The sequence below is a fragment of the Gastrolobium bilobum genome, unplaced genomic scaffold (genome assembly GCF_033153095.1).
Source record: "Gastrolobium bilobum isolate Gb01-03AN ecotype WA unplaced genomic scaffold, APGP_CSIRO_Gbil_v1 utg25045, whole genome shotgun sequence".
NCBI lineage: Eukaryota > Viridiplantae > Streptophyta > Magnoliopsida > Fabales > Fabaceae > Gastrolobium > Gastrolobium bilobum.
In genome coordinates, this window is record NW_026899586.1 from 1 (window position 1) to 27237 (window position 27237).

Consider the following 27237-nt stretch of genomic DNA (forward strand, 5'->3'; position numbering starts at 1 on the left):
CTCGATGGTTCATGACGAGGCAGGTTGCAAAGATTGGCCATGTTGTACGTAATATTGTTGTTCTTGCCTTTTATGTATTTTAATTATGATTTATGGTATTCTGTAGTTCATGTTAATCTTAATCAAGTATTGTTTTTTGTGATACAGGTTGACTGCGTAGAATGGATATGGTGGATGCATTCTCCACAGATGCATGCTCAGTGCGATGAACATCAGGTGCAAGAGGTGTGTGACCAGTTATTGTGTGCTCTTAGAGAATTCGGACGTGTTGCAGAGCCTGGCCCAATTGCACCATCCGGTCTATTAGTTAATGTGCCTGATCCAGAGATTGATGTACCACCTTATGCGAAGGAGGGTAGGGGAATTTTTCGTCGACGACCACGCATTGAGCACCAGACATACGATATCCCTGCAGGTGGTCCACGGGGCGTTGGTGTTTATAGACCTCCGATGTGGCCCACTATGGCATTTACTCCTATTCAGTGGTTTCCCTCACAGATGCCCACGTCGATGCCCACAGAGATGCCGACGCAGATGCCTATGCAGATGTCTGTGCAGATGTCTCCACAGATGCCTATGCAGATGCCTGTGCAGATGTCTCCACAGATGCCTATGCAGATGCCGACCCAGATGTCCATGCAGATGTCTCCACACATGTCTATGCAGATGACCGCGCCCATGCCCATGCAGATGTCGATACAGATGCCTACACATATGTCATTTGGTTTAGATCCTCACTTGTCGCCACACTCTCAAACACAGTTTCCTGCCTCATATCAGTGGATGAGTACCCAGTTTGATCAGAGTGCGCGAACTCTACCATTGGCAGGGTTCAGTTCATATCATCCGGTACACGGATTGTCAGCATTCGGTGCATATCACGGGACCCAGTCTAGTAGTGTCACTGCAAGAAGGTACGGTCATAGGGAAACATCATATACGTCTCGCAGTCAGCATCAGTCAGAAGAGGACACATGGGACGACTTTCTCCAAGCAGCAGCAGAGGATTTCGATATTAGGTATGATCCTGATACAGAGAGAGTGGGTGGTGTCATTCGCAGGAACCCTGAACGTGATGCGCGTAACAGACCATGGCCTACTTATACTCCACCATCATAGTTTCCCTATCTATGCATTTTAGATGTGTATGTGGATGACTGTACTTATGGATTATTGTAATTTACTGTTTTTTGTTATGTCATGTATGGTTTCATGTGTAGTACTGTAGAATGATTTGTATCTGGGAACTCGGAATTCCCAACTATGGATATGGTTGATATGTATTTGGACTGTTATTTTCTGCATTTCAGGTTTAAGGGGATTGTCCATTTTTCTGCTGTTATGTTGTCCGATTTTTATTTCACTTCTTGCACGTCGTCTTTTTATTATTACACTGTCACACAAAAGTGTGTACTCAACTAGATTTGCGATTACTGAAAGATAGATATTATATTACAATTTTGGCATCATTCCAACACATTAATTTGATATGCGTCTTGTAGGACATGCACGCCTATTATGTCCGACCATCTTACATATACTACATTTAGTTCGGCTAGAACTTGGTTGGTCTTCAAGTTCGTCCATTTCATTGCGAATACGTGTGAATTTAGGACGGCCCTGTCCACGCATCATTGAGACATCAGGCACAAGCTTTGGACCGGGATGTGGGGGAATTCCATCTTCACTACCAATCGGCAAAAATGGAGAAGAGTAGACATGCATAATGGAGGTTACTGAGAATACCGGATCCACGTATTGCTCAACATCAAGGGCTACCTTCTTACATGATGCAATAACATGGCTACACAGGATTTTGAATGCTTGAAACTTACCACATTGGCATTTCCGATCACTAAGGTTAACCCAAAAAGTAGACCCTTGGTCATCGACTTCAAATGAGGTGCGCGCCACATTATACTCCCGAACAAGCATTGATGTAGCCCTCTCATTGTTCTTTGTCATCGCTTCTGAAATAACATTTGAGAAATGCTTTCCAATCTCGGCATCTTTCTGTGCTTTACACCCTCTTTTAAAAAAGTAACGAGCAAGTCCACTATATGTGCATTTTACCAAAGAAGTTATTGGCATGTTCCTCGCTCCCTTAAAAACCCTGTTGACTGATTCAGACAAGTTAGTTGTCATGTGACCATATCTTCGTCCACCCTCGTCGTAACTCCGAGTCCATTTCTCTTTTGGAAAAGCCTCAATCCACGCAGCGACTTCTGGACTAATGCTGCAGAACTCGGCATACGCGGCATCAAAGTAGTCTTTATTTGCAACATATCCTGCGAAAAAAAACACATATTAATATAATAAAGGACCCAATCGACAAAGGATTTACTTAGTTTCATGTAACTAGTTTGCATATATAACCTAGCTTCTTTAGAAAACCCTTCATGTATTGATCCTTGAATCGTGTATTAAAATTGCTCCCCACATGACGAAGGCAAAACACATAGTATGCATTAGGAGGTTGCCATCCAATGTCTGGATTGGCCACTGCTAATAAAATGCTTTTGTGTCGATCAGAAATAAGGCTTATTCCAGTCTTACTGGTTACATGCATTCGGATGGATGCCAAAAAATATTCCCATGCATCTTTAGTTTCACTTTCAACGACCGCAAATGCGATTGGCAATACCTCATTGTTTCCATCTTGCGTTATGGCGATCAATAATGTCCCTTTGTATTTACCGTACAAATGCGTACCATCGACCTGTATGACTGGTTTACACCATTTAAACGCCTCCCGACATTGATCGAAAGTCCAGAAAACACGTTGAAAAACCCTAGACCCAGTAATAACTTGTCCATTCATGACACACGATCCATGTTGAATATGGTAAACAGACCCCGGAGAAAAATTCAACATGTGCGCGAACCATCTTGGCAAGAACGTGTATGACTCGTCCCAATCACCGTAAATCTTAGCAATTGCTTTCTGCTTTCCCTTCCACGCCTTCCTATAAGAAACATTATATCCAAAAAGGGCAGTAACTCGTTCTTGTATCAAGATAACGGCCACCGATGGCGAAGCCTTCACCATGTCTGCATACAGATATAGAGCATATTTGTAATTAGTAATAATATCCACCTTCACATGATTAACACATAAATTGTCGCAGTACGAAAACTTCAACAATGTATATAGTACCTAGAATGGCCTCAGATATAAATTGTGAATCAAGTTGTTTGTTATCTTGCGAAAGGGTTGTGCTGACATAAGAATGTTTTCCACCCCATTTACTGACTACCCAGCTGTTGCTATTCTTCTGTTTAATTGCCCTTACTCTCCAATTGCAGCCTTCTTCATGCTTACGACATTTCATAGACAACTTTGTGGTAGTACTCTCAACCACTACAGCTTCTTGATGCTCATTCATGCAGTAATGTTTTATAGCGGCTTGCACATCGCTCTTCAATCGGAACTCTTGTTTCACATACATTTCGTCTCCTCTTGTCCATGGACCACGACCTAAGCCTTCAACATCCAGTATGTCTTCGTTCGGATAATCCAAATTAACAGCCTCATAGTGTGGGATCTCATCCCAAAATGGTGTCACATCTACAAAAAAATAAAAAAATACGATTTGGCAAATATTAAAGTGATTAAAAAAAATTTAATCATACAACACGTTCAATGGCTAACCTGATGTTAGTGGAATAACTGCATTATTGGACGCAGGGATAACTGTCTCCTGTGTTATGGGATTATCATGATGTTCATCATCACCTCCATCACTATCATTCTAATCATGGTCATTTGTCAATAGAGTGTCTTCATCTTCCTCCTCCTCTTCATTGTCAGGTTCAACATCTACCATATAGTCGCTTTCATCTCCATGCGCAATAGTTGATTGTGTGGGCTTGGGTACCGATGATGACGACATTTGTGTCTGACTGTTAAGGTCCAACCCACGTGCGGTGTTGACATTTCGTCTGATGTCTCAATATCCACGTATAACTCAACAAATTGAGACGTAGTAGAGTTTTGGACAAATGTTCCAAGAAAAATATCAACGTCCTCATCATCAGTTAGATCAAAACCTGCATATTTGCGATTTCCACATGGGACTCGACCCGTTATTGAAGAAATTACCTGATTTTGTTGCAACTTCAACTTCTGGCGAATCTTCTGAAGTAGATCTTCAATGGACAAGCCTCGCACAATATACATTGCTCTTTTTTCCCTCTCGAATCTCAACCCGCCTACACCGTTAATTTTAGAACCATTATAATATACAAAAGACCGATATTGTTCCATTGTAATAATACAGGGGTATATGCAAATAACACAAAAAGTAAATAAACAACATTTGAATCCGCATTACAGCAAGTGACACAAAACCTTTTGGAAATTAATTACACACAACAAGTGATACAAACAAAATTACTACAAGTAAAGAAACCGTCCGTCAAAATCATATACAAAAATAGCAAACATAACCCAAATTCAAAATTTTCAATACTAGCAAACACCGGAAGACCCTATATATAACCAGGAAGGTATCACCGTAAGTGTCAGTGGCGAGATTTAGTACCGGACGCTACCCCACAATTATTTTATTGAGTACGGGACGCTACCTCACGAGTATGGCGAGGGGTGGCTGGAACGCGTCACAAGAACTGCGGATGTGTCACACACGTGGCTTAGTCTCGCCAACTGACATGGTGGGACTGGTACATGTCACAGCAGGTGGCGGGATACGTGGAAAACACGTGACATGGACTGACGCGATTGGTTGGGCTTCCTACGTGGCTTCTGATCTCGTCTTTCTCACTGGCGGGACTTATCTCGTCAGTCAAACCTACATGTTTGACTGCTCTAGTATGGCCATTCATTTCAAATGTGTTTTAGGATGGAGATACATTTGAAAAATAACATTAGTACGAATTTTTTGCCGCTTTGAACCTGTAAACACTGAAAGCCGAGGAACTCCCGATATAAATTTCTATTCTTCTTAATTGTATTTTTATTTTTTGTACATATCTCAATTGTATTTTAGTTAGCTGATTTTGGCCTTGTACATGCTTCAATCAAAAGATGGTTAAGTTTTTGTACATATCTTAATTGTATCTTGTATCCTAATTTTGTCTTGTATTATACTACGACGAAAATATTAATATAAGCAAAACACATTGATCAAGTTTTCTATTAGAAGTGATAAGCATCAGGATAATGATTCACAATCTCTCTTTGTTGGGGTATACCTTAAAATTTTGCATATTTAAAATTTTTCTTACAGCAAGTATATTTTGCAGATTTAAATTTTTCTTCATGATGGACCACTCTCAAATTGTAACTATTGAAGACATTGATATGAGTGGAAGTTTAGTATGTGCAGATGATATTGTTGATTTGGAAAAAGACACGGATGAATTTAAAGAAGATGATCTTAGTGAAATCATGGCAAACAAAGATGGTGAATGTGAGGAAGATAATGCACATGAAATTGTGGGAGATGTTGATACTGAATTAGCGAGACCCCTATTTTAACTAGAGTTTTTGAGACATTAGAAGAAGCATATTTTTTTTATAATGCTTACGCAAAAGGTAAGGGGTTCAGAATACGTAAGCAATACCATAACAAGAGTACAATTACAAAACAACCATATAGGTGGAGATATGTGAGCTCGAAGCAAGGTTTCAAGAGACTAGATGATAAAAGAGTTGATGTTGGCAATGTTAAAAGGCAAAGGGATACAAGGACTAATTGTTTGGCGATGTTACAAGTAAAGTTGGTGATGACCTATGGAAAATGGAGAAGTTCAATGATATACACAATCATCAAATGATTACCTCGTATATGTATGTATATGTATATATATATATATATATATATATATATATATATATATATATATATATATATATATAGGAAAACATATTTCTATAGCCACTTTAGATAAGATTATCTACAGCTATCCAAAAACTACGTCGTTTTGATTAATGAAGGGTGTTTATATAACTTTAGGTGAATTAATGAAGGGTTTTTCGTAATTTTGTTTATTTGTTTATCATATACATTTTACTGAAACACCCTTCATTAATTCACCTAAAGTTATATAAACACCCTTCATTAATCAAAACGATGTAGTTTTTGAGTAGCTGTAGATAACATTATCTAAAGTGACTGTAAAAATATTTACCCTATATATATATATATATATATATATATATATGAGGTAGGATCTTTTGACACTAGTGTCAAATTTTAAATTTGACACCTTATCTGAGAGCCGTTAGATCAAAAAAGATCAACGACTCTAATTTGTCTGCACGTGACACCATTGATTTTTTTTTATCTAAACGGCTTTCAGATGAGATGTCAAATTTAAAATTTGACACTGATGTCAAAGGATCGTACCTATATATATATATAACAAAGGTGGATCACACTTCAATTTTTTTTTTCGCTCCAATTATTTGTTGTTCCTTTTATAATTTTTATTTCACTGACATAAGATAATTCATCTCCAATAACATAAATCTCCGATACCATAAGATAAACATTTGCCATGTATATATTGGGAATTGTGCGGGGTAAAAACAAAAACAAAAACAAGGGAGTGGTAGGAAGCACCACTAGAAGGGTCGGTTGGATTTGATCTGGGTGTTATTTTGTCCATCGCACTCCCTAGTCCCCAAGTTCCAACACAACACAATGTCCTCTGGCAATGACTCTCATTATGTTGCCTTGTTAGTGCTGATGCTATTATCTTTTGCACTATCTTCGGCTCTGTCTCAGGGTCACTGCAATAAGCCTGCAATCATATTTGTCTTCGGCGATTCCAACTCGGACACGGGTGGACTCGCCTCCGGACTCGGTTTCCCCATCAACCTTCCCAATGGCCGCACTTTCTTCCACAAATCCACCGGTCGCTTGTGCGATGGACGCCTCGTCATCGACTTGCTCTGTAAGTTCCCCTTCCACTCGCCACTTTTGATTATTCAAATCTGAGAGATACATGTTAGTCAATTAGTTTATATTAACTATAAAGTACGCGCATTTCAAATACTGAGCTTATTTGACAATGAAAGTTACAAGACTAGATTAGATTGTAAGTTTTGCATAGCTGCATATTGATCGATATACTAAAATCTCGTTGCTTTGTTAGCCTTAGACTTGGATTCGATTTCATTTGTTGTTGTTGAGTGACATTAACATAGCCGGCGATGTCGATACTGTGATTCCATGCCGTCATGTGACGTGTCTGGCGGTGGGGAGTTTTGTGGCATGTAATCGCAAGTGTGCTGTCTGGAGAAAAGTAGGGCCCGTGTTTTGAATATTTTGTCTGCAGCCATAACTAAAATATATATTTGGATTAGGATTAAAAAAAAAAACTTAAGACTCACCATAATTTATTGTTTCATGTAAATGAAACTATTATATATATATATATATATATATATATATATATATATATTTTTTTTTTACTAATTAAAGAATTATTTTTAATATGTTGTTGAAATAAATTATTTCACAATATAAATTTATTAAATAAATTTAGGGTTTGATTAATCTCATGTTAAAGGAGATAAGTTATCTCATGTCATAGAGATAAATTTGTGGGCTCCACCATCTGAAAAATAAAAAGAAAAGAAAAGAAAAAGGTGGCACAATTATCGAAGGGTATGTAGGAGAGAAAGTTATCACATGTAGCATAAGAGTAGTTTCTCCCATAAATTGAATATTATTTATTGATAACACATTGATGAGTTATTGTTATTGAAATGGATTTAACTCTCTAAGGTTGTGCAGTATCAGTTCTCTTTTTTGTTTAATTCCTGTTTCCGGAAACAGAAATGGATAAAATCCGTGTTTGACAAAAATCAGTTTATTTTTTTTTGTTCCCGAGAATAAACCGGTTCAATTATTTTTTTTTTTTATTCCAAGACACAAAATGAGAAACACTTGTCTCTCTAAATCATTTTCCACTAGCACCATCCCACACGACCACCACGATGCCACCGTCACCACCATCACCACCACCACGATGCCATCGCCATCACCACCACCACCTCCACATCACCGTCGCTATCACTACCACCATATCTCTATCACCACCATATACCTCTATCACCACCATCACCACTACTACCGTCCACCGCTACCATCACCAACTATGTTACCATCACTGTCACCACCACCATCACTACCATCACCACCACTGTCGCCGCAACCACTACTGTCATCATTACCACTATCATAACCATGCCATCACCACTACCGTCACCACGCCACTGCCACCGCACCACCATCACCATCATCGTCACTATTACTGCCCTCGCCGCCACCACCATCATTACCATCATCATCGCCGCAGCCACTACCGTCACCACCACCACCACCACCATCACCACTACCGCCGCCGTCACCACCACCATTATCACCATCAACGCTACAGCCACCGCCGTCACCGCCATGCCACAACTCCCACTGCCACACCATATGAAAAGGAAAGTGATGATCCATAATTTTTTTATGTTTAATAGAAATGATTTATTCTATTATTTGTTGTGTTATCAAACGCAATTCTCATTCTCGAAATAAAAATAGTACATTTTATCAAACATTTTTTTTCTTCTCAGAAACTGTTTCAATGCACAGAAATAGAAAAGAATAATTTCTTTTAAAAAACAGTTTCAGGAAACATAATGGTTTTCATGCATACCCTAATCATATTAAAGTCACGGTTTTTAAATGATAATTTATTAATAGTTTTATGGTACTTCAAATTAAATTTTAAATTATACCTATATCTCATAATTACTGTTTTTTTTTTTCTGTAAAATCAACCATCCCACTGATGACCTGCAGCCAATGATGCACGGACATGGACACGGGACACGACACGACACCCCGACACGTTAATCTTAAAAAATGTTAAATTTCGACACGTTGGGACACGTTTTGATATTAAAAAAATATTTTTAATATATATAATATAATTTATATTTAATACATTTGACAACTCATAATGTGGTTGACCTGTGGTTACATAAAAAGAAGAGCCCACTTGGCGTGTGAAGATGGATGATGAACACTAGATGAGCACTAGACTTAAAAAATTAAAAAATTAAAATCAAAGTGTGGAGACACAACTGCCACGGTGCCACCCATTCCCAAAGAGATAGAGAGGCTACACCTTTACCTCGTTGTTTGTTCCTCTTCCATTTATATTTATGTTAAACTCGTTCGGAAAGAACTCAGATGCGTTTTCTTTGCTTCTCCACTAAGATTTTGAAAGCCCTGCGACCAAACGACTATTCACTTTTGGAGTAAATAGAGAGAACTCAGATGCGTTTTCTTTGCTTCTTTGTTGATTCTTCTTTTTGAGGCAAGGCCTAAATAGAGAGGACGCAAACATGTGGTTGATGATGTCCGGTGATGATGGGTGGTGAAGGGTGGGACGGTGAAAGAAGAGGAGAGGTTCAAGATGAGGGATGGTGCGGTGGAGATGGGTATGGGGCTGTGGGTGACCGGCGGTGGTGAGGTTAATTTAAAAAAAAAAAATGTCAAAACGTGTCTCAAACGTGTCCACATACGTTGACCGCGTGTCCGACTCGATCAAATTCGCGTGTCCCACTAGTCAACGTGTCCTAAAAAGTCAATCGCGTGTCGGACGCGTGTCTGAACGTGTCGGTATCCGACACGTGTCGGACGCGTGTCCGAACGTGTCGGTATCCGACACGTGTCGGACACGCATTTTTTCACAAAAGTCACGTGTCCGTGTTTCATTGCCTGCAGCAGTTACACCAACCCACTATGACTGGCCACACTTTCAAGAATATTACAGAGGATAAAAATATTATAAATTGAGCAATAAAAATTATAAATTATAATAATTGTGATTAATTTATAAATTAAATATGATTAATTTATAACTTTTATTATTTAATTTATAAAATTTTGCATAAATTTCATAATTAAAAAAATAATGCTATACTTTAAAAAAAAAAAAAAAAGACTAAAATGAACCAGAAAATCTGGTAAATGACAAATCAATTTTTCCAAAATGTCCTTCTGGGATAGCTTTTCAAAGAAAACGAGTCATGGAAAGTCAAAGATCTGTAATTTACGTGCTTTGTTTGGGGCATCCTTGTCCATGACTCATGATATTTAGCCTAAGGACAACAAAGATTTCAGAATTTTATAATGTCAATCATTTATATAGAGTCAAATGTGTAAAAAGTTATTAAATGATTTTATAGTAAGTAAACAAATAAACTTGATATTTCAACTGTGTGTTTATCTCATTCATTGGTAGCCTTTAAATAGGCGAACATACAATAAATGGTAACAACGTAACAGACTAAAACAAATAAATACTCTATCTAAACAATCCTACGGTTACAAAGAATTCAAACAATATACGTTACAAAGAATTCAAACCTACGGTTACAAAGAATTGAATTCAAACAATATACGTTACAAAGAATTCAAACCTACGGTTACAAAGAATTCAAACAATATACGTTACAAAGAATTCAAACAATATACTGTTACATATAATCTCCAACACTCCCCCTCAAGTTGGAGTATGTAAGGATGAAATGCCCAACTTGGGAAGAAAACTAAGAAGCTCGCGTTGTCCCAAGGCTTTAGTAAACAAATCAGCAAGTTGGGAACGATAAGGCACATGAGCTGTTGTAATATGCTTGGCTAGAATATGTTCACGTACAAAGTGGCAATCTAACTCAATATGTTTGGTACGCTCGTGAAACACCGGATTCGCTGCAATGTGTAAAACAGCTTGGTTATCACAAAACAATTCCATAGGACTTGAGTGAGTGACCCCAAGAGAGGTGAGAAACGACTTGAGCCACACAATCTCTGCTGTAGCTGCAGTCATTGATCTATACGCTGCTTCTGCAGAAGAGCGAGACACCGTTACTTGTTTCTTGGTCTTCCAGGATACGGGTGAAGAACCCAACATAATAAAGAAACCAGTGAGAGATCGTCTGGTAAGAGGACATGAAGCCCAATCCGAATCACAATAGGCATGAATTTTTAGGTCACAATCCGATTTGAGGAGAAGTCCTTGACCAGGATCTCTCTTTACATATCGAATAACCCGGAGAACAGCCTCATAATGAGCTAGGCGCGGTGAATGCATGAATTGAGAAAGGATATGAACAACATAGCTCAGGTCGGGTCTTGTGATAGTGAGGTAAATCAACTTACCAATGAGTCTTCTATACTGTTCAGGGTTCTCATATACTGGTCCGTCATCCAAGGCAAGACGATGATTTTGTTCTATGGGGGAAATCGCCGGTTTACATCCACTGAGCCCGGAATCAGAAAGAATATCCAGGGTATACTTACGCTGACATACAAATATTCCTTTCTTGCTGCGGGCAATTTCAATACCCAAAAAATATTTCAGACTACCCAGGTCTTTTATTTTAAAACACTGATTCAGATACTCCTTGACTGCAAGACAAGCATGTGAATTATTACCTGCTAAGATGATGTCGTCGACATAAACTAAAAGTGCAAGAGACACCTCCCCTTTTTGCATAGTAAAGAGCGTGTAATCAGCTTTTGACTGAACAAATCCATATGCCGTCAACGAACTGCTGAGTTTGGAAAACCAGTTTCGGGGTGATTGGCGCAAACCATACAATGACTTTGTAAGACGACATACTTTATGCTTAGACCCAGTACTGAATCCAGGGGGGAATCTCATGTAAACTTCCTCACTTATTTCTCCATTCAAGAATGCGTTATGAACATCAAGCTGGTGCAACTCCCAGTTTCTTGCTGCAGCCACTGCAAGCAATGTACGTACACTCACCATCTTTTCCACTGGTGCATAAGTCTCACTGTAATCTTCTCCGGCAATCTGATAATTATCTGCAATCACCAATCTTGCCTTATACCGTTCCACCGTTCCATCAGAACGATATTTTATTTTAAACACCCACTTGCTTGGAAGAGCACGCTTCCCTGGAGGTAAATCCGTGAGGCACCATGTATGGTTGTCTTCTAAGGCTGTGATTTCAGCCCTCATGGCTTCCACCCATCGGGAGTCTCTCATAGCATCTTGAAATGTACGTGGTTCATGACCTGTGTCAATAGCTGCAACAAAATCTTGATGTTGCTTAGAAAAGTTAGTGAGGCTAAGATAATTGCACATAGGATACCGAGTACCTGAGGTGACATTGGTTTGAGTAGGGAGAGATGAAGGAGTATGTGTTTCAGCTACTTGACATGCATAGTCCTGCAAATAAGATGGCTGCTTCCTGTTACGGTGCTGGCGTGTGACTGTTTGACGCAGATTTGCTTCCAGCAACTGCTGTTGGGTTGATGCATCACTAGAACTCGAACTTCTTTCTAGTAAGGAGGACTCCCTAGCGGCAACTTCGTTAGTTGGTGTTGCTTTCAGCGAAACACTCCCCCTATCGTCCATAGGAACACATGATCCACTAGGCGTTGGGCTGTCATTTGATGCATCAAAACCGTCATGGACAATTTGGCCTTCGTCAAAGTAATTTGGCTCTGTAGGCACACGAGAATTTGGTGTAGAAACAGATTGAACTGGAGCTTCGCGAAAAGGAAAAATATTTTCAAAAAATTTTACATCCCTGGACACAAAGCTTTGTTGCGCTTCTATATCAAACAATCTCCAACCTTTCTGCCCTATTGTATATCCGATGAAAACACATCGTCGCGAACGTGGAGCAAACTTGTCAGTTGGTTTCGGTCTTGTATTAGCAAATGACAGACAACCGAACGTGCGCAAGTATGTATAATCTGGTTTAACTCCATGCAATTCTTCATGTGGTGACCTGCCTTGGAGAACTCTTGTAGGTGTTTTATTAATTATATGAACAGCAGCAAGAATACTCTCCTCCCAAAAATCAACATGGAGATTTGCATGAAACAGTAAGGCACGTGATACATTAAGGATGTGTCTATGCCTCCTTTCGACTCTCCCATTCTGTTCAGGCGTATAAACACAAGTTGTTTGTTGCAAAATACCTTTTTCATTCAAGAGTTTCACCATGTTATTAGATTTGAACTCAGTACCATTATCAGACCTTATTATTTTTACGGTTTTACCAAATTGGTTCAGAACCATAGCAAGAAATTTGCACATCCGATCATAAGTTTCACTTTTATCGGCCAACATAAAAACCCATACATGCCTACTATAGTCATCCACCACAGTTAAGAAATAACGTGCACCAGAAGAAGAAGAATTTTGATAAGGATCCCAAGTGTCACAATGGATTAAATCAAAACATTATTTGTTGCGAGAAAAACTTATAGGAAACATTGATCTAGTTTGCTTGGCACGATGACAAACTTCACATGCCTTACATACTACTTTATTTTGCAAAGCTTTAAATTCTGGAACCAGAGATAAGATATCATAGGATGCATGACCTAGCCTGTTGTGCCACAAGTCAATTGACTCTCCTGCTTGAACTGCCGAAGCTGAAGTACATGAAGACTGAAACACATAGACTCCTTCATGAAGTTCACCCAAACCAATCTCCCTCTTCAGCACTTGGTCCTGCAAAATGCACTTTTTATCAGTAAATGTAACGCTACTGCTCTTGGAGTGAAGCAATTGGGAAACAGAGATGAGATTGCAGCGTAAGTTAGGCACATATAAAACATTTGACAAGCTGAAGTTTGTATTAAACACCATCGAGCCTTGTTTTGCAGCATAAGTAATAGAACCATTTGGTAGAGTCACAGATAGAGGGAGAATAGGTGTAATGTCAGCTAATAAAGCCAAATTGCCTGTCATATGACGTGAGGCCCCACTATCAATGAGCCATTGAGAATGAATACGCTTACCAGATAATTTTTCATGTGACTGAGGCTGGTCTACCAATGTTAACAGTTTGTTCACAATTTCTGGGGTCAAAACGGAGTGTGCAGCAACTTGAGAAGAGGCAGAATGGGAGACGTCTGGAGGAAGAGAGTTAGCAGCAACTGGGTGTGAGGCATCCATTGCAAACGTCGCATGAGCATGCGTATAACGTCCTGCCGAACGTCCTCCCCTTCCTCGTCCGCGACCAGCACTCCTGTTTGGTGGAAAACCATGAACGTTCCAGCGTTTGGAAGGGTCGTGATTGGTCCTGCCACAATGAGGACAAGGTATTCTGTCTTGTGGTTTGTTAGGAACCATCCGCTGCTGCATGGACGTGTCTGACTGCTTCATGGAATCGGTTTGGGCTGAGTATCCCACTACCTGACTCCTCTCATCTTGAACGCGAGAAATACTACGATGGGTCTCCTCTTGAGTGACAATTGCGTACACTTTGTTGACACTAGGAAGAGGAGAAGTGTTGAGGATATGGGATCTCAGATTGCCAAATGTAGATTCATCCAGCCCCATCAAAAATTGATATAAACGCGACCTCGATTGCTTTGGCAATGGCACACTTATCACCACAATCGCAAGACTTGTGAGTTTTGTTGCCTTCCAGATCGTCCCATACAGCCCTGAGTTTGGTGTAATAATCACCAACACTATCTCCATGTTGCTTGATATTGGCTAAACTGGATTTCAGTTGATACTGTCTTGGAAAGTTTTGCACTGCATACCTTTCCTCTAGGTCATTCCATAAGTCCTTGACGTCATCAAAGCACTTGATGAATGGTTGAAGTTTTGCATCAATGGTGTTGTGAATCCAACCATTGAGCATCGAATTGCACATCTCCCAGGCGCGCTACTCTTCGGCATCATCCTCTCCTGGTTTCTTGACTGAACCGGTCACAAAACCCAATTTGTTTTTCGCCTTCAATGCGTTTTTCATGAGCTTGGCCCAGTTGTCATAGTTGGCCTCACCACGCAGCATGACAGTCGTTAACAAGAGACCTGGACTGTCGAATCCAGCCAAGTAAAATGGCGAACTAGGATCAGTTGTTTTGGACTTGCTGCCACCACCTGGTGCCATGTTAAATGAACCAGCTTTCGCACAGGGAATGCGGAAACGTGTATACTAGGATTGCTCTGATACCAAGATAAACTTGATATTTCAACTGTGTGTTTATCTCATTCATTGGTAGCCTTTAAATAGGCGAACATACAATAAATGGTAACAACGTAACAGACTAAAACAAATAAATACTCTATCTAAACAATCCTACGGTTACAAAGAATTCAAACAATATACTGTTACATATAATCTCCAACATAAACAATTTTAAATATTATTATGAGAGTAAGTTTACGCAACGGTGAATATTTTTTTTTTAACAAAATATGAACAAAGTTTAGGATATTCTAATTGACCCGTGGAGGTAAATTAAATTTTTTAATCAAGTCTTTTTTATTTTTGTTGATTTCCAACCCATAACATGTTTTCTTTTCTTTTTTCGGTGATTTCTAGTAAAAAAATTATTCAATCTTGCATATCTTTTGACCAAATATTTTTTCTTCTAACATTTGCAGGCCAAAGCTTGAATACAAGTTTTTTGACCCCATACCTGGACGCCTTGTCAGGATCCACATTTACAAATGGAGCTAATTTTGCAATGGTGGGGTCCTCTACTCTCCCCAAATATGTTCCTTTCTCTTTAAATATACAGGTCATGCAGTTCCTCCATTTTAAAGCTCGTACCCTTGAACTCACAACCAGAGGTATATTTCGTTTTGTTATGCTTGTTCTATATCTCGATCGTTGTTCGCTAAATAACATACATTCTATATTTCTATTAGTGGAATTAAAATTGGCTTTTTCTTGTCAATCGACAATATCTTAATTATTCCAGTAGGATATTAAGATATAGTCTTATGCAAAAACTTGAGCTCAATCTTGTCAAGATGAGTTTCTACGTAGAAACCGAAGAGGATGGTAGAAACGTAAATCGTATAAACGACACAAAATGTAAAGTTTCCAAGGTCAAGATATAAAATATATATATATATATATATATATATATATATATATATATATATATGCATGTAAAAAAAATCACATTAGTCCTTACTCAAAATTCATTGAACAACACTTCATATTTAAAAGATACAAGTCAAGTAACTATATAAGACATAAGTCCAAAAATATAAAAAGAGTTCAACAACTCCTACAACCAAGTTCCAAAACATCAAAAGAATAAAGTTTAACAACTCCTAAATTATATCAATTGATTAAAATCAAACACATAATCTTGCATGAGTTGCATGTCCTCAATGTCATCTTCTCTTGCTCTTATAACTAGTTCATTTTTGCAAAACTTGGAATGTGCAAATCATGACTATCCATAGGTTCGCTCACTTCAACCAAGTTTTCCTCATCATGGGCATCAACATATAAGTTGTCTACATCTTCCCAATCTTCTTCATTTTCCACTATCCAATCATCATCGAATGGAAGATTATCAAAATTATATGCATGGGAGTTTTGAGCTTTCTTTTTCTTGCGCAATCTTGAGTTGACCATCACAAAAATAACATCATTCGTAGTCTTTTGCTTCAAATGATTTCTTTTCTTTGTGTGATCCTAAACAAAGAAAAAGAATTAATATGCATCTTATATCATTTTTTTAAACGAAACACAATTTATATTTCAAGAATAAAATCATACCATCTCAAAGGCACTCCAGTTTGGCTCGCAACCAGACGAACTACATGTCAAACTTACAACACGAATAGCAAGTTTTTGGAGCTCTGGAAGTTGATCTCCATAAGAATCCCAACAACTAGTGCGGAACCTATAGAACCAACTCGCTTCTTGAAATCATCAAATTGTCGATCAACCTTAGATACTTCCTCTATATCCCCCCAAAACATCTTTTCTAAACAATCATATAGTCCACAACATCTTTTCTAAACAATCATATAGTCCACGTTTCACTTCATAATCAGCTTTGAATGAGGGAATATAATGAAGTTGGGGGTTAAGGAAATAACCTGCAGTATGCAAAGGCCTATGGAGTTGGTTTGCCCATCTTGCATCAGTAATATCCAATATTGGCTTTTACCTATAGAATGGAAAAAATTAAAATTAGTTTTGAAACAAAGAGTAAAAAAGAATACTTCTAAAACTAACATGATAACTTACAATATTTCAACACCATCAAAGGCTTCTTGAATTTTCTCTTTAGCCTGATCCATTTCTTCATAAATCAATCTCATGGCTGACTTGTCATCCGAATCAACAATTCGGAGCACTTTCATCAAAGGATAAGCTCCCCTCAAGCATGTTATAATATTTTGCCAAAATTCCTTGTCCATGACAACATCTTCAATGAACTTCTCATCCCTTGACCTTGCATACCTACTAGCCTTCCATTCTTTGGAATTAAACATTCTTCTCAATGCAAGCTTGTTCTCATTGAGGCATGTCAAAGTCAAGTAAGATGTGGCAAAACGAGTCATGGCGTTTCTAACCAAATCTTTACCTTTGGTCTCTTTTTTGCAGAAAGGAAATGAGGGAAGTTCTAGAATAAATAAATGTTGTAATTTTTCTTCCCTTTTGAATAGTATCTTGATGAACCGGTATTTTCTTCCCAAAATCCTCCAACATCAAATCAATGCAGTGGGCTGCACAAGGTGTCCAATATAGCTTTTTTCTTTTTGCCATCAACATCTCTCCGATCGCTTTGTAATTTGCCGCATTATCCGTCACAACGTGTACAACATTTTCTTCACCAACTTCCTCAACAACTTCATCAATCATCTTAAAAATTTTATCATTTGTTTTGGTAATATGAGATGCATCAATGGACTTGAATAAAACAATACCCACAGGGCTATTCACACAAAAATTTATGATTGTCCTCCTTCTTTTATCCGTTCGCCCATCAGTCATTATTGTGCATCCTACTCTCTTCCATTCAGCCTTGTATTCTTCAATTAACTCCATTGTTATATCATATTTTATCTTCAAAAATTTGACTCTACCCTCATGGTATGATGGTGGCTTAAAGCCTGGACCATGCCTTGCAATAGATTCACACATCTTAGGGAATTCCTCACCCTTTAACACATTGAACGGTATGGCATTGTTGTATAAAAATGTACATATGTCAAGGCATGCTTCTTCTCTGACATTCTTATTGAATATGGCACTGATAGTTGTTTGAGTTATTGACCGGCTTTTCTTGAAAATATTTTTGGGATTATTATCAACTTCAACCCCTTTGACAACAATGCTTGAGGTATCAAATTATTGCTATTGGAATAACGTGAATTTTATGCTAGTAAACCTATTCATATTCAAATACTTCTTATGTGGAAATTTGAATTTACTAGTGAACTAATTAATTGCACTACAAACTTCTAGGTGCTAGAAATTTGATCAATGATGATGGCTTTCGGAATGCACTGTACTTGATTGATATCGGGCAAAATGACCTTGCTGATTCATTTTCCAAAAACCTGTCATATATGCAAGTTACCAAGAAGATCCCAGCAATTATCACTGAAATTGAGAACGCAGTCAAGGTCAGTCCGGTGTTCTTTGAATTGTTGAGTAAACTTGCTTGTTGAATCTGTCTATGAAATGTTACATTGTTGTTCTTTATTAATAATGAACTAGTGATGATTTGTGGTATTCTGGAAGAGGCTTAAATCATGCGATTGTGAAAATGATCCTAATCCTCTAGATAATATTCTTTACACTCACCAAGTGCCCTCTTTGCATCAGAAAATGTATCTTTATGGTTTATAACTGCTTACTTGGAAATTTATTGGGATTCGACAGATCATGGATAATAAATAAAAGAAATAAGAATGTAAGTACTTAATTGTCCTCCAAAAAATAAAATCTGATATGAAGTTTTGAGGTATTTTCAGTCACATCATTAATCTAATCCGATTTTAGCTTTATATTAACTTCTCATCTTAATTAACAAGTTTCTCATTTATTGATTTGATACTATGTTGGATGACCATATCATAATCCCATCCTCTTGAAATATTCTTCTTTGATCCTGAGAACAACATGAGAATTTCACTGTATATTATTTGTTTAGGGTGCTCCAACCATGGATTTTTATTTATTACTCAAGATGCTTTGTTCGTCTCTACGTATCGCATAAGATACAAGATCAGTTTGAATCGATTATAGAAAAAGGCTTCCTACTCAGTAACGTATTTCTGTTGAAAAAAATGCAGAGTTTGTATAATCAAGGTGCTAGGAAGTTTTGGGTTCACAATACTGGGCCTTTGGGTTGTCTTCCTAAAATACTTGCATTGACTCAAACGAAGGAGCTAGATTCATTTGGATGTCTTTCTAGTTATAACGCTGCTGCAAGATTGTTTAATCAAGCGCTGCTTCATTTGTGTCAGAAACTAAGAACTGAATTGAGCGGTGCTACTTTAGTGTACGTTGATATTTATGCCATTAAGTATGACCTCATCACAAACGCCACCAAATATGGTAAGCTAATCAATGACTTTAGTCCTGATCAATTCATTATTTAATTCACGATTGTGATGCTAATCTGAATCTCGTTTCCCTGAATTTAATCCAAGGACTGTGATAACATAATTGGCAAATTTAGCATACTATGCTGGGATTAACTGGCAAATGGTCCAAGTTATAGCATTTTCCTATGGTAGTAGTAATAGTAGATATTCTGGCCGGCCCACTTTATAAGCCCAATAAGCTAGACCCAACATTAGTAACTCACATCTAGAACCTTTTAAAGGGCACCCTATAATGAGCCATAGAAACCCAACACAAGGGACTCCTCTTTCTTCTCTGCACTGTTATCTACTGTGCACTGACAACAATGGACGGCACAATATGCCTACTGTGCACTGACAACAATGGACGGCACAATATGCCTTGTCTCAGAGACAAGACATAGCTAGGTGGTACAGCTCTGCACGCACCCCACATTCTCTTTCCCATACTTGAGAGGGACATCTTTTTTCTAAATATCCCCCTTCATCCATGGAAGAGGCATCTTCTCATCTACCCATTTTATGAGCTGTCACTCTGCATAAATGTGGAGCCACGTTAGCTATTCACACACACTCCTCCCCTTTGATGTACAGCATCATGGGATTAGGAAGCCTCAACAGTGCCTTGGTCTTTACCAATTGCTACTATGAGTATCCCTATATCAACATATTTGACCCTAAAATACATCAGTGGCTCTATCCAGTCAGACCCAAACAGTTCAGTATAGTTGTTGTTATTATCATTATTATTATTTTTCAAGTGATGGAGATTGTAAATGTAAATGCATTAATGATTAGGTTTCTCAAATCCACTGATGGTGTGCTGCGGCTATGGAGGACCTCCTTACAATTTTGACAAAAGGGTGACATGTGGTCAACCTGGTTATCAGGTTTGTTCTGAAGGATCTCGGTATGTGAGTTGGGACGGGATTCATCATTCTGAGGCGGCTAATACAGTGATAGCTTCTAAGATACTTTCCACGGCTTATTCCACACCACGGACACCTTTTGATTTCTTCTGCCTCCACTGATTATCATGTTCATGTTCGTTATGAACCAACAGTTATGAGTTATTGTCTAATCATCTATGTAATTCTCCAAGAACAGAGTTTGTCATTTACGGATTTACCAATGCCCATGCTTGTTTGTTCTTTCTTGGTTAGTAGACTCTTGCCCATGCTGAAACCCTATCAAATTAGGGACACTAAAACTTTGCTAATGTTAAAAATGAAAGAAAAAAGAAAGGAAAGTGCAATCCGCTTAGAAGCATAAGGTGATAAGGGATGCCAGCCAGGCATTACTCTTTTACTTGTCAACAAGGGATGTATGATACATGGGTTTAATATTTATTTTGTTGTAAAAAATAAATTTATTTATGTATATAGGAGAGGACTATATTTATAAATTTTTTGTTTACAAACTACAATATGTACTTCCGGGAGAACACTAGGTTACATTATATTCTCCCGAGAGTACATAGTATAATTTGCAAAAATTTATAAAAAAAGTTTGTAAACGGATCCTTCCTCATATATATATAAGTGTATGGAATTTATATTTTAGCTTACATGGATTCCACATATTGTCTGTCATGTGTGTAGAAAATAAATTTATTTCCTACAATATATAATAAACATTAAATTCATGATATACTATGCAAACAAGAGAAATTCTTCCGGCACACTTTTTTAATACTTTCGTTGACATATTTTTTATTATTGGATCACATCTCATATTTGTTTAATTTTTTTTTCTTTTATTAATTAATTAAGGAATATAAAACATGGCTCAATAAAAAAAAAATATTACAGAAAGTATTTAAAAGAATAAATCATTGACCGATTAAAGAAAATGTTCAAATAAGTATACGAAAGTGTTCATGGACTCATAGTAACATGTGTTTGTTATTGTGAATTATTAACCGTTTACTTTGAGTAAATTATTTTTTCCTCGTATTATGTATTTAATACTTTTCGATACATATCTCCTCTTTATTATAGATATTCAAAAAAAATCATACTTTTTATTAAAATAATTACAAATTGCTTACCAAAAGATAATAATAATTACAAATTAGATCTAAAACGCTATAACAAATTGTTGACTAAATATCTATTGTAACAAAATATTTTCACACACTTGGAATATTAGACCAATCCTTAACATGTATTCAAGTTGTTTCTCCTCACAAAGTATTCTTTAGCGGGATTAGAGTATTAACATTGTTGTAAAATATATCTCGTTGAAATATTTACCATTTAAGTCACATCATTGTTGATGGCTAGTTTAATATTTTTATATGAGCAAGATATTTTTACACTGATGTAAAAATAAACAATCTTACACTAAATTTTAATCATTAATTTATTTATATTTAACAGTTCAAATATCTAATAAATTAAAACTATTAAATATAAATAAAAGTAATGGTCAAAATTGAGAATATAATTTACATCAATATAAAATGATGCTACCTTTTTTATAAATATTATGTAATAAAATATTATAAAGCAAAACTTAATACCTACATCATGTAATAATTTGTTATCAAAATAAGACTAAACTGCTAATTTAAAGTCCACAAATTTACCTGTCACATGACAGATGTCAAAATGATCCTTCCTGATCTTCATCTATCATTTTTGAATAGAGTATTTATCCTTTTAAAAGACACAACTTATATCCTTTCACTTTCACAAAAAGATGAGACCCACATCTTTATTTTTAATTTTTTTGTCAACTCTCTCTCCTCCTTTATCTATCTCTTTCTCACTTTTAAAATGACATAATTTTACATCCTTTAAAATAACACACGTTTTTTCCATTTTTTTTCTCCCTTGCAAGCTAGACCCTGAAGGAGTACGGATTAGGCAAGCTGAGCCTCCCCTTAAAAAGCTAAAGTTAAGGATTCCTTCCTTCTCCTGTCGTTTACGAGAAAGAGATGGCCACTATTAGTCTATTACCTCAATCGTGGGAGTGTTGTATAATCTATGGAGTTAATATTTCTAATATTTTAAGAGATAAAGAGATATTATATTTATTAATTTTTTTTTATTTTTTACTATTAAATTTTAACCGTTAATTTCTGACAATTTAATGGTTATAATTTAGTAGAATTAATAATTAATTAATAAGTGTGATCCAATAAATTATAACCGTTAGATTGAAGAAAATCAACAATTAAAATTTGATAGTAAGAGATAATAAAAAAAACAGTAAGTATAACTTCTCCCAAAAAGATAATTTTATCTAATTATGTGGAATTCTTTTTTTTTTGGAAAATTATATTTTCATATTATACGAGATTACTCTCTTATGTTATACTCATATCAAATAACGTGCCATGCTTTTTTTCTTTTTCTTTTTTAAAAAAATTGGTGTGTTCCATTTTATTTATGTGAGTAGGAAATAAAACTTCTATCCTATTATAAAAGAAAATAATCCCTTTTTTTATTCTCTTCTTTTTATATAAATCTTATACACTTTTATTTATATATATATATATATATATATATATATATATATATATATAAATATATATGGGGTTTGCATTTGTCATTTAACATGACACAACAAATTTTTTTACACACACAATATTTTGTGGGACTCACACTTTTTGAAGAAAAAAGAAAAAAAGAAATTACGGCACGCAAAACGAAAAATCACTTTTCCTACGACATAACTCTTGTAAAACCCCTCTCTCTCTCTCTCTCTGTCTATATATATATATATATATATATATATATATATATATACATATATATATATATATAGGGTCAGGATCATTTTACACCGGTGTAAGTTACACTCTCAATCTTGTCTGTTGATATCACTTATATCTAAAGGTTCAAATTTTTTAGTAATGTGAGTCATTGGATACAAGTGGATCAATGGTCAAGATTGAGTGTAAGACTTCTAACTCTTACACTGATGTACGAATATCCTACCCCATATATATATATATATATATATATATATATATATATATATAATATAAATATAAAATTATCTCCTGATCCCAGTATTCCACAATATATACTAACACTACACTTCTCAGCGTTGTTATTAAAATCCCAGAAACTGGCTCATCAATCGATCCGATTTTAGCAATGGACTGAATATGTTATTGATCTGGTATCAATCCAGTGATCTGGTGATGAACCGCGATTCAACCGATATTATCTGGTATCGATTTTTTTGCTTAAAACCGATATTATCCGGTATCAATTTTTTTGCTCAAACTGATTTTGAAAAAAATATTTCCTATGTTGCAGCCGTTGGGATTCGAATTTGAGTATCACGAGTGTTATGGACCTGGGAAAGGCCCATGCTTACGAGAAGCCCAATCAGCACAAGCCCAAATGTAAGCTCTATAAATAGGAGCTAAAGACCTGATCTCTCTAACCCTATTTTATGCAATCACGACAGTGCACACCCCCCCCTTTGGCTCAGGCCATCATATAGTGTGTGATGATTCGTTGTCCCCAAGGTACCTAACTCATAAGTATCTAGAGAGAAAGCACTAGATCCAACATCAAATACCCGACCTACGACCTACGGTCGGACACATCTGCCTCAGGCAGAACATTGACGCCGTCTGTGGGAACCTTTCCTACTACCACGTGATTTAAGAGGTCGAGATGGCAAGGACGATGAGAAGTGGATATCGACAACCTTCAAGATCGAATTCCAGGCACCAGCATGTTCCTCCAATCAGGGAGGATCCTTTGAACCATCAACAGATAGATACTGATGCGGTGCATGTTAGTGATGTGCAATCTGATTCGGCATCAACTCCAGTCATCAATATGGATGCCCCATAAATGCAGGGTTTACAACCGATAGAAGAACAAGTTGTGAATTCCATACAGGGACCAAATGGTACAGGAGGTGACTCGTGAGTGACAAATCTAGTTGTTGCCGCGGTCCTTCGAAGAATGGAGGAGATGGAGCGAAGGCATGAGCTTGAAAGGGAGGCAGGTGCTAGACAGATGCGAGAGCTGGAGGCCCGGGTGGGACGAGTCTCTAACCCGAATCCGGATCAAGCTATAACTCGGGTCATGAATGACCTGAGGATCACAAATCCTCAGGAGAATAATATTAGAACCCGGACTCAAATGAGGGACGTCGAAAATATTGAGGTCGGACCTCAAAGGCGCATTCCCAATTCGATTCGTCATCAAGTACCCCGACCGGAGGGCTGGAACAATGAAGAAGGTACAGAAAGGCGGAGAGAGAGTCTCCAACCTCTGTATAGGAGATGCCCGTCCAGAAACCCGGATGATGTATCCGGGATCTACAGAAGGAAGTATCACAGGGGGCAGTACAATGATAGCCCCCTCGTGGACGAGATCGTGAACGCACATTTCCCAGAAAACCTTAATTTATCAAAAATTGTAAAATATGACGGGACGCAGGATCCCCCAAGTGCATTTAGATGCCTTTGATACGGCAATGTACATTAAGGGAATTGAAGAACCTCTGATAACCCGACTTTTTGCAATTATGCTGACGGGAGCAACTCAAACATGGTTTTCATCTTTACCGGCGGTATCCATCATATCTTTTGAAGAGTTCGGAGGTAGATTCTTGCTAAATTTTGCTACTAGCAAAAAACAGCCAAAGTTAGAATTCGCTCTAGGAAAAATAAAACAACAACCTGGGGAAACATTGCAGAAGTATTTAGACCGTTTTAAAACGGCTGCCTTATAAGTTCCTGGATTATCCGAAAATGTTCATCTACATTTAATAATTGCCGGATTACTTGGTTCTTCTAGGCTGGCTAAATCTGTATACAAAGACCCAGTCCGGATTTTAGTGGAGTTTACAACTCGGTCAAATAAGTACTTGGAGCTCGAACAAATGGAAATTGAAAATACAGACCAACGACAACACCTCGACCAATTGGAGAAGCTCGAAAACCGGAAGCAAAGTGATTTCCGAGGTAAAAGACTAGATGATAAAATTTCGGTGAAGGGGAGATTTGACAGGTATGCACCTTTAAATTCATCCAGGCCACAAATCTGGAGGGAAGTAGCATCCACGGAAATGAAGAGAGTAAATAGGCCTCGGCCATTACTGAATCCAGCCGGGCTTGACCAATCTCGATATTGTGCATTTCATGATGGCCCTGGTCACACTACTGATGAATGTTGGGATCTTAGAGACGCAATTGAAAAATATATCAGAGACGGGAAGCTGCGTCAATATTTAATACGAACTCAAGGATGGAGAAACAAGAAGAGAAGAGGAGGGCGGCATATGAGCCCGCCACGAGAAAAGAGACTCAAAGAAGAGAACTGAGGTAAGAAGCCGGCCAGAGAAGAAGACGAGTTCGTGGAACCTGAGTTTGAATGCAATGTGATTAGTGGGGCTTTCGACGGAGGAGGTGATACCATGAATGCAAGGAGGAAGTATTTGAGAGAGGTGTTTTCGATACGATAGCGGCCTAAATTTAAAGAAAGCGAATCAGAGGCTCCACTACTATATTTCACTAAGAAAGAGTTGGAGGATGTGGTGTCAGGACATGTTGACAGGTTAGTTATCACTGGTACATTAGTCAATTGCAAAGTCAAAAAAATATTTGTGGACAACGACAGCTGTGCCGACATAATCCTATGGCAGGCATTCCAAAAAATGAACCTAGATGAGGAAGATTTAAAACCCTGCAACACAGCCTTGATTGCATTCAATGGTCGTAACACCATCCCCAAAGGGTATATTGACCTCCGGCTCACACTGGGAATGAAGGAGGCATACAAGTCGGAAAGAGTAAGGTTCATAGTAAGATGATTGGGATATGCTGGTTTCTACCAAATATCAGAAACTTAAGATGATTGGTAAGCAAGCCACGGTCATCACTATTGCTGGGAACCAGAAAGAGTCCCGGGACTGCTATTTCAAGTCAGTTAGGGCAGTGGAAAGTAACCCTAAGCCTTCAGTTGAGATGCACTTTGACATGCCCAATATAGATCAATTTGTTGACAGTTCGTCTGGATTCCGGATGCTATCCTTCATGGATGCTTATTCAGGGTACAATCAAATCCCGTTACACCCGGAAGACCAAGAAAAAATTGCTTTCATTGCGGAAAAGGCAAATTACTGTTACAATGTGATGCCCTTTGGATTGAAAAACTAGGGGCCACCTACCAAAGAATGATGAATCAGGTGTTCACGGATCAACTGGGCAAAAGCGTGGAGGTATACATAGACAACATGATAGTCAAATCGACTAATTCAGCAGTGCACATTGAAGATTTGGAGCAGACCTTTAAAAAGCTAAGACAACACAATATTCGACTAAACCCGGCTAAATGTGCTTTTGGGGTCCTTGCAAGAAAGTTTCTAGGGTTCATGTTGACTCACTGGGGCATAGAGGCCAACTCGGACAAGTGTAGAGCCGTGCTGGAAATAAAGTCTCCAACAAGCAAAAAAGAGATCCAACAGCTAACTGGAAGGCTAGACTCCCTCACTAGATTCCTACCTCGGTTTGCGGAAACAACAGTACCTTTTTTCAAGCTACTGCGGAAGGAGGTGCAATATGGGTGGACCTCGGAATGTGAAGCTGCATTCCACGAGATAAAGAAGCAATTGGCTTCACCACTAGTTTTAACCAATCCAAGAGAAAAAGAGCCATTGATAATATATCTCTCTGTGGGAGATGTTGCTGTCATCTCGGTCCTAGTGCAGGAAAACGAGGAGGGACAACAGTCAGTTTACTTTGTAAATCAGCTCTTACAGGGAGCAGAGCTCCGGTATCAGAAGCTGGAGAAGGTGGCTTTCGCCTTGCTTATCTCGGCTAGACGCCTCAGAGCATATTTTCAAGGACACCAAATTGTGATCAGATCAGAC

General features: G+C 37.7%; 3 protein-coding genes across 3 annotated transcripts; 2 read left to right on the top strand and 1 right to left on the bottom strand.

Moving 5' to 3' along the window:
- Positions 1-1479: 1479 nt before the first annotated feature.
- LOC133291710 (uncharacterized) lies at positions 1480-4267 on the bottom strand. The gene is made up of 5 exons (XM_061490013.1): positions 3905-4267; positions 3653-3752; positions 3158-3568; positions 2377-3051; positions 1480-2288 (listed from the first exon to the last, which is right to left on the bottom strand). The coding sequence occupies exons 1-5, from the start codon at positions 4265-4267 to the stop codon at positions 1480-1482; spliced, it is 2358 nt and encodes a 785-aa protein (XP_061345997.1).
- Positions 4268-6668: 2401 nt separating this feature from the next.
- Positions 6669-20624, top strand: LOC133291711 (GDSL esterase/lipase At1g09390-like). Its single transcript, XM_061490014.1, has 5 exons — positions 6669-6921; positions 15424-15612; positions 18260-18420; positions 19093-19357; positions 20185-20624. Exons 1-5 carry the CDS (start codon positions 6669-6671, stop codon positions 20415-20417), a joined length of 1101 nt encoding a protein of 366 aa, XP_061345998.1. The 3' UTR covers positions 20418-20624.
- Positions 20625-24840: 4216 nt separating this feature from the next.
- Positions 24841-25689, top strand: LOC133291712 (uncharacterized). The gene is made up of 2 exons (XM_061490016.1): positions 24841-25064; positions 25164-25689. The coding sequence occupies exons 1-2, from the start codon at positions 24841-24843 to the stop codon at positions 25687-25689; spliced, it is 750 nt and encodes a 249-aa protein (XP_061346000.1).
- Positions 25690-27237: the final 1548 nt, after the last annotated feature.